General features: G+C 42.2%; 1 protein-coding gene across 2 annotated transcripts in view; it reads right to left on the bottom strand.

Annotated features, from left to right (window-relative positions):
• LOC117973525 (dedicator of cytokinesis protein 2-like) overlaps window positions 1-12,940 on the bottom strand; it is a 428,064-nt gene that overhangs the window by 15,455 nt on the left and 399,669 nt on the right. For both annotated transcript variants that reach the window (XM_059024351.1, XM_059024392.1), the window contains 2 exons: window positions 3,358-3,499; window positions 1,873-1,954 (listed from right to left, as the gene is read on the bottom strand). In XM_059024351.1, the coding sequence (XP_058880334.1) occupies window positions 1,873-1,954; window positions 3,358-3,499 (224 nt within the window). The remainder of the gene's footprint in view (window positions 1-1,872; window positions 1,955-3,357; window positions 3,500-12,940) is intronic.

Raw genomic sequence — 12,940 nt, 5'->3', positions numbered from 1 at the left:
ACAGCCCGGTTTGTTTACAGTCTCCAGAGGCGCTTTTAGCTGTAAGGACTCCACTCTCTGCTTGCTTTCATGTGTTGGTTTTAAAAACATGTCTTCACTTTTAGGGGTGTCCTGGAAAAACTTGACAACCCACGATTTTCTTTTCTTTAGAAAAGCTAACCTTGCTTCTTATTAAAAATAAACATAAATTCCTGAAAAATGAAATGTTTATGGCCTATCCTGATTTTCTACCACATCTTTTTTTTTTTTTTTTAAAGAAAATAGTACATAGTGGTAATATTCAGCAAAATGGGACACATCTGGAATTGCCCTGTTAATTAAACACAGGGGCAGGTGTACTAAGATGGGCCAGCAGCAGCGCAAACATCCCATACATTTTGTCGTATTTATTAAGAGAAAATATGTTAATGAAAAGAGACGCAATATACTAATTGAAATATTTGTTGCATCTTCTTAGTGAGCTCTATTGCGAGAGTCGGGCGACATTGTTCAAATAAATAGCGGGAGCTGAGTTGTGGTTTGCTGCAGTAGAGGGTGTCCGAAGGATAACGTCTATACATGCAAGGGTGCAAGAATCAAAACAACATTGCTTTTGTTAGGAGGTGTCGGGTTTTAAAAAATACAATAAAATCACACACACACATACATTTATAAGGCTCAATGTATTTTAAATGTATAAATCATTGTGCTGAAAAAACACTAATGTGTTTTGGGTAGGCTGCACATTACAATATGAAATAATATATAAATCTGTACAGTACAGTAGCAAAATCAAATGAGCACCCAGCGCACTTTCTTTTTATTTTAGCCTGTAGGCTACCGGTAACACAAAATAAATCATGCTGCTGCATTGCACACATTGCTGTACAATGAGAATAAAAGAGTATTTAAAATTGAAACTGAATGATCATGGAGCCGCATTGACAAGTTACGATACTTACAGGAGGACAGTCCATTCTCGTTAATACCAACTTCAAAGGACCTGCAACCAATTTTGCATTATACCACTAATTCATATTATCATTAACAGCCTATAAGCCAAATGCAGAATAGGTGTGTTAACTATTCCTATACAGATGTTCAGAATGAGCTGGAGGGGTTACCGGCACAAGTGTCCAGCCTATTGCTCCCAACATGTTGCGGAAACCAGAAATGCCATAGAAATTTGTTTTCAAGGCTTGTAAGTACACCCTGCTTTTAGGGAAAAATAGGTATTTGGCCGTTCGCCTCAAAAATGCATTGAGCACAACTGGCAACACACGAGAAAAAACGGACTGGGAAATGCCAGCAACAATTGTGACTGTTTAAAACATGCTTTCAAAAGTTCTGAACACATTGATGCAATTGTAAGTGTCACAATTGCCTGCAGCTTTCATACATCTCATTATAATATTTGAGAACCCTCATTTGCATTATCTCCGCCCCCTTTTTGAGAATTTATGCAGGAACGCCGATAATTACATATTCATCTACGCTTGAACCGCAAACAGAAACTGCAGCTGCAAAGCATTCCCGAAAAAGCTGGAAATAGCATTCGCTTGTTTAGTACATTTCACCCTAGACTTCCGACTCGTTTGCAACTGGTTTGTGACTATTGAGACAGGCACAACACTTTAGTGCACCTACCCCACAGTGTACAGGTAACATTTTCTATAGAAGACACCCATTAAACTGATCTTTTAACACAGGATTATAGTTATAATGTAAGAAACACCCTTGTCAAATACAGTACATTATGTTTAGAAGTGGAATGCACTTTTAACTAGATACAGTACAATGTTGCCAGGACATGCCTTTTGAGATGAGAATGCACAAGTCTCAAAGTGAAGTGAAAGAAGGTTTCCTTGAGACACCTCAATCTGTCACACTTACTCGAGGATCTGATCGGGGACACACTTGTTCTTAAACAGGTTGTTTTCCACCAGGATCGGCTGGACAGTGAAGCACTGGATATCTAAGAGCACAGTTAAGGGTGGGTGACACTAGGGGGAGCAAGAGACTTAAAGAACATGGGACAACACAGTCAAGAGAGAAAGAAATAATAATACATGGATGTGGAAGCTTTTTCTTTCCTTCTAAGATCTAAGATGTAAATAATCCACTGTACATTCAAGCGAGCACTTATGCAAAGGGTTAGGACTTGCATGCATGCATGGTTATAGAGCTTTCAATATCATCTCATCTATATTGTGAAAAGTATCGAATTTAAATCAAGTGAGGTAATGTTAAAACTTTACAATGCACTAGTAAGACCTCATCTAGAATACTGTGTTCCATTCTGGTCACCTCGCTACAAAAAGGATATTGCTGCTCTAGAAAGAGTGCAAAGAAGAGCAACCAGAATTATATCTGGTTTAAAATGTATGTGATATGCAGACAGGCTAAAAGAATCGAATCTATTCAGTCTTGAACAAAGAAGACGATCTGATTCAAGCATTCAAAATTCTAAAAGTGTCGACCCAAGGGACTTTTTCAACCTGAAAAAAGAAACAAGGACCAGGGGTCACAAATGGAGATTAGATAAAGGGGGCATTCAGAACAGAACATAGGAGGCAATTTTTTACACAGAGAATTGTGAGGATCTGGAACCAACTCCCCAGTAATGTTGTTGAAGCTGACACCCTGGGATCCTTCAAGAAGCTGCTTGATGAGATTCTGGGACCAATAAGCTACTAACAACCAAACGAGCAAGATGGGCTGAACGGCCTCCTCTCGTTTGTAAACTTTCTTATGTTCTTATGCATACTTGCCAACATTTGGAAACTGTTCAGTGGGACTGAATGGCAGTTTTCAAGTCTGATAGTGCCTTTCTTTCAGGTTAGAGTTCAGTTCAAGATTCGGTGTAACCTGGCCCTGACCTCAGTCTACCTTCAGATCTGTGCGTTATGTAAATGAGAAGGAGACAGGAACTGAAGTAATCAGGCCCTTGGCAAATCAAATCCATCCCACTGCATGAATGATAATAAAGTGACTCTTGTAAAGTGAGACTTGTTCATGGAGCCAGGATAAGTGCCATCAGTTCAGTTCAGCAGGGGCCTGATTGCTCATTTCATTAATATAGCTAAACAAGGAGAGTTCATCAAAACAATAAGAACATCTACAAATGAGAGGAGGCTATGCTGCCCATCAGTGCTCGCCCGGTTCCAAGTAGCTGATAGATCTCAGGACTTTGTCAAGACAGGTCTCAAATGCACTCAGTAATCTGGCATCAACTGCATGACTAGGGAACCCATTCCATACCCTCACCACTTTCTGTGTGAAGAACTGTCTCCTACCTTCTGTCATAAATCCATCACCATTTAATTTCCAACTGTAACCCTGCAACCCCCCCCCCCGTCTCCTCTCACTGTAGGATACACTGTCCAGGGGAGTTCTTGATGTCGTCTCCAGGGGGCGATGTGGTCTTGAGTTTCTCTGCGCTGGGGAACTGAGTCATGAGCTGCAGCTCAAAGTCCTCCCTCCTCTCGTACTCCTTCCCGCGGTGGATGAAGATCATGTTCTGTGGAGGGAGACAGAAACACACAAAACAAACCTTGAGATCTCCCCTTATAAAAGTTTACCACAGTATTTTTCCCATGCTTTTTCCTGTGGTTATGCTATGCATTTACCTTTTATTTAGCTTTTATAAAGATCATCCCAGCAGCTGGTGAGTAAAGACGTGTATAGCACACCCACATGCCTTTTAGTGTTGTCCCCTGCAATCTAATATAAATAATACTGGAGCAGTTTACCTCCCCCTTGTGTTAATCTGTATAATCTAATGGCGATATGCAAATGCAGAGCTGCTAGTGATTATGGGTAATGATTTCTGAGGCAGAAATCAGACTCTTGGCCTCCTTGCTAGGACTGTGTGTATTGCTACCCCCCTGATGGTGCACTGGGCTGCGAGTTGCTATTCACCCCTATCTAAGTAGTGCTGTTCTGAGGTCTGGTAATGGTTGTTAAAGCACACTATTAACTAGCTTAACTCCGGGTACCAATTTTCATTTCAATAAAGGTTGTGGAAAATGAGCTTTGCCTCTGTGTGAGCCACTCCATCCTTTTGATTCTCTACAATATATTTAATGAAGTAACTGCGTGGGCTGGAACCTTTGCACCCAGCAGACAGAATGAAGTTAACAGCCATGACCTAGTGCCTCCCAGGTCAAGGGAATGGAAAGAGACTGCCAGGCTGCTCTGATGGAAACAGGAGCACATCGAGGGGCTTATGGAAAGAGACTGCCAGGCTGCTCTGATGGAAACAGGAGCACATCGAGGGGCTTATGGAAAGAGACTGCCAGGCTGCTCTGATGGAAACAGGAGCACATCGAGGGGCTTGCTGGAGAAGCACTGATGGAAATGCAGCGTCACTGAGACAGGATCAGTAAAGATGAAAGGGGGCTCCATGTGTGGAAACCATACAGATCTATCCTTTCTCCTGCATGTGCTGTGATTGGACCCCAGCCTGACTGAGCCCAGGAGACACCAGCAAATCCACCCTATTGATGACCCCCAAGCTCCACATGCAGGCGCTGCTTCCAGCATGCAGGCGCTGCTTACAGCACGCAGGCGTTGCTTACAGCATGCAGGTGCTGCTTCCAGCATGCAGGCGCTGCTTCCAGCATGCAGGCGCTACTTACAGCACGCAGGCGCTACTTACAGCATGCAGGCGCTGCTTGTCCTTTCTCTTGGGTTTTCTGTTAGCTGCTGCTTGCAGGGTTTCTATCAAGCCTTTAGGGCTTTGAGGTGTTTCATGGAAGGCGATCTGTAAATCCCTTTCGTATTGTATTTGTGCTGGCTGGTTTTCTAGTGTTTGTTTCATTTTAATGGGGTTTGCTAAGCCTTACAGCATTTCCCTACAAATCAAACAGATTAAAATAGCTTGAGATATAGATGCCCATGTAAATATACATATATACACGGCCTGTCCACATTTTTTAGAACCTGCAACTAATATCAGGTTGAGCCACCGTTCACAGATCACAGCCAGCAAAAGAAGGCAAAGGATCATGTTTGTTCAAGTTCATCCCATATAAACTCAATGGGATTGTGGTGTCCATGGGAGATGACTAGGGCTGTATTGTTTTCATGGTAAAAAATGGCTTGATATTTCATGATTTTACCATCAAACATAATATTTATTAAAAGCAGAAAACATTGTGTTGTCACATTCAAAATGTGATTATTTTCTCTAGAGTTATTATACAACAAAGTTTGTATAATAACTCCTAACTTTTCCTAAATATTTAAATGCTTAACCGAAAAACAGCTACATTGTAGAATATTTCATTTTTGAATTCCTCCTTTATAGAGATTCTATCTGGACAGAGCAAGCTTCAGCAGAAATATTTCCGATCTTTGATGCAGCTGCTGGCTTTTTTGTTGAAAACATTTTAAAGAAATCATGCAGCTCTATGCAGTGTGTTCCATCATTTACCAGAATCAAACCAAAAAGGCTGCCAGGTTCTAAATGCAACAGCTGATGTTGTCAATAAGGAAAACTTTTACTGTATTTATTTGTACGTGATACAAAACATGTATATTTACACTATTCTTTCATAAACGGGAACTACATATTACATGACAATTTCATGGAAATCGTGAAAAAAAAAAAACTGCCTTAAAGATGATTCTCTGCCATGCTCCTCAAACCATTTGTGCCCAATTCGGGCACAGATGAGGGTACACCAGAAGCTGCCTCACACCAGGGCAATGTCCTATCAAACGGGTAGACTGAGCCCTTTTTCCTGAAATTCTGTGACAGCGTTTATTAATTTTTTCTGTTTCCATGAGAGCACTGATCAGGTGGCTCTGGCTTGCAGCAGTGGACCGGGCCTGGTGCTGTTCCAGCTTCGGAGAAACCCGGCCCCTGCTCCACACACGTCAGTGATAAATCTAACTGGATCGGGTGTGTGCTGCATTCCTTGAGTATCCTTTAAGCTCCCTGTCTGTCTCTGCAGAAAGGCGGGCTTTTGACAGCACCGCTACACATAATCGATTTTCATTGTTTGCAAAGGTTCAGGTATCTATTACTTTTGATTGTGCACATCTAAATGTTAATCTGCAGCAGGGGAAGGGGGGGTTTGCTTACGGACAAGTTGGCTGTCTTTAATCACCCTGCCGTGGAGCAGGAGCACCATGTCCTGAGACACAAAATCAGTTCTTAAAACACAAGAGCAGCCCAGCCAGTTACACGATCTGACTGGAATTCCCAATGCCTTACAGGTTCCACAGTTCAATCAGTGGAAACACAGAACAGGGTTAGTATTATAGCCACTCGCTGCCATAGCTCCTCCACTGCAAGAGAGGAGACAGACAGCCCTACGACTGTTTGAACTGAGACAAGTTTGGGATACAAGAGAGAGAGAACGTGCTGTGGCTCAGTGGCCCTGCTAGAAACATTGAAATAACGAGCGTTCGTCTCAAGTGACACGTGGCACTTTGTCATACTGTATGCCACATACTGCAAATGAGATGCGGCATCTCAGTCGTGGATAAATATCTGAATGAATATGAAGCGTGGCAGCTGGAGGAAGCTGATGAGGAGGAGCAGCGAGACTGAAGGGCCTCCACAGGGGTCATAAAGAGCTCTGCAGGGAACCCCACTACAGTAACGGCTGCTGAAGAGCTTATTCATAGAGATAACATCGAAACAGCAGGCACAGCGTTTTCACAGGGGCGCACAGAGGCTCTTCACAGACAGCAGCCTTCAAATTGCTTTGTTTTTTTTCCAGCATTGCAGAGTTGCCTAGTCATTGCAAAGTAGCATAGCAATGTGTAGTTAAGCATGTTAAAAACGTGGTGAAACTGTGGCTGCATTAACCACAGACAGGCATTGCAAATCATCATGAAGAAATACTGCGAGGTATTTGAGTAGGATGCAGTAGAGACGATTCCTCTAGCGTTGGGATTGAAATTGCTCTGCCTTGACTCACAGCATTTTTTAAGTATGTTTGTTGACAACAAATACCTATGTGGCTTCTGATTCAGTACAAACGTAAATAAAGGAGCCACATTTTTTAAATATGAGATTGTTTTACACTTTTTTTTAGAAAACGGTATAATATTTGTTTATTTTCAGAACCTTGCAGAACCTGCCTCCTAACACCCAACCCTATGGACCATGATCGTGCCTGTATGTGACTGTAGGTACGTGCATTCCCTTCCATATTATCCTCCGGAGGGGAGGAATACCTGGGGAAGAGGATAGATCCATATTATCCTCCGGAGGGGAGGAAATCCCCGGGGAAGAGGATAGATCCATATTATCCTCCGGAGGGGAGGAAATCCCCGGGGAAGAGGATAGATTCATATTATCCTCCGGAGGGGAGGAAATCCCCAGGGAAGAGGATAGATCCATATTATCCTCCGGAGGGGAGGAAATCCCCGGGGAAGAGGATAGATCCATATTATCCTCTGGAGGGGAGGAAATCCCCGGGGAAGAGGATAGATCCATATTATCCTCCGGAGGGGAGGAAAGCCCTGGGGAAGAGGATAGATCGGAGGAAGTTGTACACTTAACATTTTTCCATATTTCTGGAAACCCACCTATCCCTTTTTGATGAAACTTGGTATTACCATTATTTATCAAAGGACATGGAGAATATCACATCCTGTGGATACATGGGGGAGTCTGTACATACATCCATCCCTGGGCCGGATGAACCTCTACACAAATTATGCTATAGCGTAGGGCCCACAGCAGAACTGGGGCCCACGCGAGGTCGACGTTTTTGGGACATTTTACACAAACTGCATGTGGGCGGCCGGGCCCAAGCACACAGGAAGAGGGGCGCAAGAAAACTGGCTTTCGGTTCATTTTTTCGGTTCATAATTATTTGTATTACATACAAAAAAAATCACTTTAACTAAACTGTACAGCTCTGTTGTGTGCCTGCGTGTAACACACGCCATGCACATAGTGCTGTGCAGTGATTATGTCATGTGACTATATGCAATCTAGGCAGGAAATTAAAATACTACACACTGTAAACAAGACAATGCATGTCTCAAAATGTGTCTGCAGCAAATCATGTGAAGCAGAATCCAGCAGGAGTTTACACAGCGATGAAGGGAAGCTCTTCTGTAAGTCCTGTACGTTACTGTAGATCACTAGCGAGAATCAGCTGTTGACAGGCATTTAGATTCAAGTATTCACCGAAAGAGAAATCCAGAGCAGTACTGCGACTGCTTTACTTGCAAAGAAACAAAAAACGGTGACTTTCATGTTCCAAAATTCCACTGAAAACCGTGAAGCACGAAACACATTACATTTTGACTGGACAGAGGTGTTTGTTTGCGCAAATATCTCTCTTGAAAAATTGGACAACCAAAAAGTTACGTAAATTCTTCAGACTGAGTGTAGCAAATAGTGGAGCGATTCCTTCATCAGCCCAGCTGAGACGTGAATACTTAAGTTGCCTAGTATCACAAGAAGGAGATTATGGAATTGGTAAAACAGTCTGGTTGCTTGTCAGTGGTCACACTGACGAGTTGACTGATGCACAAGATCAGTATGGGCTACACATTGTATTTGTTTTACAAGGCCTAAATGGTGAACATGCATCTGACGTAGAACTGAAAGCTGTCCACACTTTATCTACAGGCTGTTAATTACAACACCGTTTCATAAGCTATTGTGCATTCGGCCCCCAAAATACGGGTTAGCGTAGGGCCCCCTCGTCCTTTAATCTGCCCTGATCCGTCCGTCTGTACGTCACACTGACATGTTTGCATATATCTGGACAACCGCTTATCCAACTGGAATGAAACTTGGTGCTAACGTTATTTAGAATAAGCTATCAGATTATCTGGATATGGAGGGGCCTGTCTGCCCGTGCTTTCATCTGTCTGTATGTCAAACTTTGGATATTTATGGATATGTGTTAATAATGCATGCAATTCCAGTTTCTAGTCACTTAGCGCCCTCTAATATGCAAAACACACAACAGCTGGTTAAACAGATTGTCCCGCCACTGCCATGGAAATTATGACGGGGCATTCTCCAGCACTGGGGTAGAAGGTTTTAATTGCCATTGTAAATGCACAGTAAAAACATATTACTGTACAAGCATGTGAAACTACACGATGTGCAGACAGACCTGGGGCAAGCTAGCTAGCAAGCAAACTATATTATTTTCAGAAAACGATATCCACTCAGCCTAAGTCTGTGTGATTAAAGGATAAAGGTGTTATTATTTTTTTATGGAAGTGAATGGGATTTAGCAGACTGCTTTCTGAAGCTGCAGCTCTGTCTCTCATCTGGACACACGGGCATGTAATGCAATGTAATGAAGAGCCCTGACACTCTAATCAGTAATCTGTTCACCCTGTTTCTTTTACTGTTTGTAGGAATGTTGGTTTCCTTATTTTATTAAAGTTACCCACAGTAAATTTGCACAGTAATTACGCACTTTCCCGCCATGTTTATACAATGCATTAGCATAGTTTAACAGGGTTTGCCATGTTTATTAATATGCTTTACTGCACCTCTCTGGGCTTTAGAATGCTTGCCTGTGCTTTACCATGCTTTCACTCTGCTTTATTACATTGTGCTATGCTCTTACTATGGGAAACTTATTGTAAAGGGTTGTAAAAAGAACAGCGGGTGTGTTTTTATTTTATTTTTTACAATTGTCATTACTGCAGGGAAAACGTGATGCATTTTACAAGTACAGTACTGCAATTTCATTACATTTTGATTGAAACAATAATAAAAAAAAAACTTTTAAAGCACAGGGACTTGCAGACCTTCAAACCTCATAAAACTTGGATGAACAAACAAAATGACGTCAGAACGTCACTAAAAAAGAAGGATGCAAGCGAGAGATGGAGTGTACAGTAATGAATCCCTGCAGGGGGCTCACAGGGGAGCTGGCTTGGTTTTAATGAAGACCTAGCACAGCTTACAGCCTGCTTTTTACTTTGTTCACCTGCACCAGCCCCCTATGGGAGATTATTGCTTTAAATACTGCTGGGCTTGCAAAAACAGCAGCAGCCGTGCGCTTCGATGTGTGCCTTTGATAATACCCTTAAGAAAGCTGTTCACAGTAATTGTGCAAGCCATTCAAGTGCTTTGAAAATCTGCTTTGTGCTTTACCACAATTATTAAACACTCAATAGCGCTAAACGTAGAAATACTAAAAGAAAATGAATAGAGTCATTGACAAACATTTCAACTTGAAGTCTTTTGCATTGTCTATGATTTACTAAGCTTCTACTCTGGGATTACAGCAGTAACTGTCTTCTATAATGATAACAGGAGCTTTAGTGTCATGATTTACAAACTTCATTGAGTACATGGAGCCATGTACAGTGCAGAAGCAGGTGGCTTTACTCATGGAAAAGCCTCTGTGAGAAAGCAGTTTGCAGGGAGAGTTCCCCGCACAGCCCTGTCTCGGTGTTTCTGGTTCAGAACCAGACCTGGACTCCAGTAGCTTGTTCATTGATAATGGATGGCAACCCGGGCTTTTCGTTCTTTAAAAAAGTGTGTTTGAATTCTGGTTTGATTTTTTAACCATCCCAGAGAGACGGTTAACTTTCTCTTTTTGCTTGGCTGCAAATATCTGCTGCTAAGTGTTGACTGAAATACGTTTTACCCAGTAATGTACATTCATGTTTCACAGGTTCTACAAGGATGAGCAAACCTGGTCCCAGCGCACCATTCCCCACCAGCACAATGTCCCAAAAAGGTCTAGAAATGAACAAAATACCAAATAATAAGCTGAATGCAACTGACTCAGCTTCAGCTTTACACTCTATCAGCTTGATCACAAACCTTACTTGCTATTCATTGGATAAGACTGATTGGGTCAGCATTGATGTCTCTATTCATTGGGTAAGACTGATTGGGTCAGCATTGATGTCTCTATTCAGCGGGTGAGACTGATTGGGTCAGCATTGATGTCTCTATTCATTGGGTAAGACTGATTGGGTCAGCATTGATGTCTCTATTCATTGGATAAGACTGATTGGGTCAGCATTGATGTCTCTATTCAGCGGGTAAGACTGATTGGGTCAGCATTGATGTCTATTCATTGGGTAAGACTCATTGGGTCAGCATTGATGTCTCTATTCATTGGGTAAGACTGATTGGGTCAGCATTGATGTCTCTATTCATTGGATAAGACTGATTGGGTCAGCATTGATGTCTCTATTCAGCGGGTAAGACTGATTGGGTCAGCATTGATGTCTCTATTCATTGGTTAAGACTGATTGGGTCAGCATTGATGTCTCTATTCATTGGGTGAGACTGATTGGGTCAGCATTGATGTCTCTATTCATTGGGTAAGACTGATTGGGTCAGCATTGATGTCTCTATTCAGCGGATAAGACTGATTGGGTCAGCATTGATGTCTCTATTCATTGGGTGAGACTGATTGTGTCAGCATTGATGTCTCTATTCATTGGGTAAGACTGATTGGGTCAGCAGTGATGTCTCTATTCATTGGGTAAGACTGATTGGGTCAGCATTGATGTCTCTATTCAGCGGGTAAGACTGATTGGGTCAGCATTGATGTCTCTATTCATTGGGTAAGACTGATTGGGTCAGCATTGATGTCTCTATTCATTGGGTAAGACTGATTGGGTCAGCATTGATGTCTCTATTCATTGGGTAAGACTGATTGGGTCAGCATTGATGTCTCTATTCATTGGGTAAGACTGATTGGGTCAGCATTGATGTCTCTATTCAGCGGGTAAGACTGATTGGGTCAGCATTGATGTCTCTATTCAGCGGGTGAGACTGATTGGGTCAGCATTGATGTCTCTATTCATTGGATAAGACTGATTGGGTCAGCATTGATGTCTCTATTCATTGGATAAGACTGATTGGGTCAGCATTGATGTCTCTATTCAGCGGGTGAGACTGATTGGGTCAGCATTGATGTCTCTATTCATTGGGTGAGACTGATTGGGTCAGCATTGATGTCTCTATTCAGCGGGTAAGACTGATTGGATCAGCATTGATGTCTCTATTCATTGGGTAAGACTGATTGGGTCAGCATTGATGTCTATTCATTGGGTAAGACTGATTGGGTCAGCATTGATATCTCTATTCATTGGGTAAGACTGATTGGGTCAGCATTGATGTCTCTATTCATTGGGTAAGACTGATTGGGTCAGCATTGATGTCTCTATTCAGCGGGTAAGACTGATTGGGTCAGCATTGATGTCTCTATTCATTGGGTAAGACTGATTGGGTCAGCATTGATGTCTCTATTCATTGGGTAAGACTGATTGGGTCAGCATTGATATCTCTATTCATTGGGTAAGACTGATTGGGTCAGCATTGATGTCTCTATTCAGCGGGTAAGACTGATTGGGTCAGCATTGATGTCTCTATTCATTGGGTAAGACTGATTGGGTTAGCATTGATGTCTCTATTCATTGGATAAGACTGATTGGGTCAGCATTGATGTCCATTCATTGGGTAAGACTGATTGGGTCAGCATTGATATCTCTATTCATTGGGTAAGACTGATTGGGTCAGCATTGATGTCTCTATTCAGCGGGTAAGACTGATTGGGTCAGCATTGATATCTCTATTCATTGGGTAAGACTGATTGGGTCAGCATTGATGTCTCTATTCAGCGGGTAAGACTGATTGGGTCAGCATTGATGTCTCTATTCATTGGGTAAGACTGATTGGGTCAGCATTGATGTCTCTATTCATTGGATAAGACTGATTGGGTCAGCATTGATGTCTCTATTCATTGGGTAAGAATGATTGGGTCAGCATTGATGTCTCTATTCATTGGGTAAGACTGATTGGGTCAGCATTGATGTCTCTATTCATTGGGTAAGACTGATTGTGTCAGCAGTGATGTCTCTATTCAGCGGGTAAGACTGATTGGGTCAGCATTGATGTCTCTATTCATTGGATAAGACTGATTGGGTCAGCATTGATGTCTCTATTCAGCGGGTGAGACTGATTGGGTCAGCATTGATGTCTCTATTCATT

Source organism: Acipenser ruthenus, chromosome 1 (assembly GCF_902713425.1).
Source record: "Acipenser ruthenus chromosome 1, fAciRut3.2 maternal haplotype, whole genome shotgun sequence".
Taxonomy (NCBI): domain Eukaryota; kingdom Metazoa; phylum Chordata; class Actinopteri; order Acipenseriformes; family Acipenseridae; genus Acipenser; species Acipenser ruthenus.
Note: the sequence above shows the minus strand (reverse complement) of the source record. Positions and strands in the feature narration are given on the sequence as shown.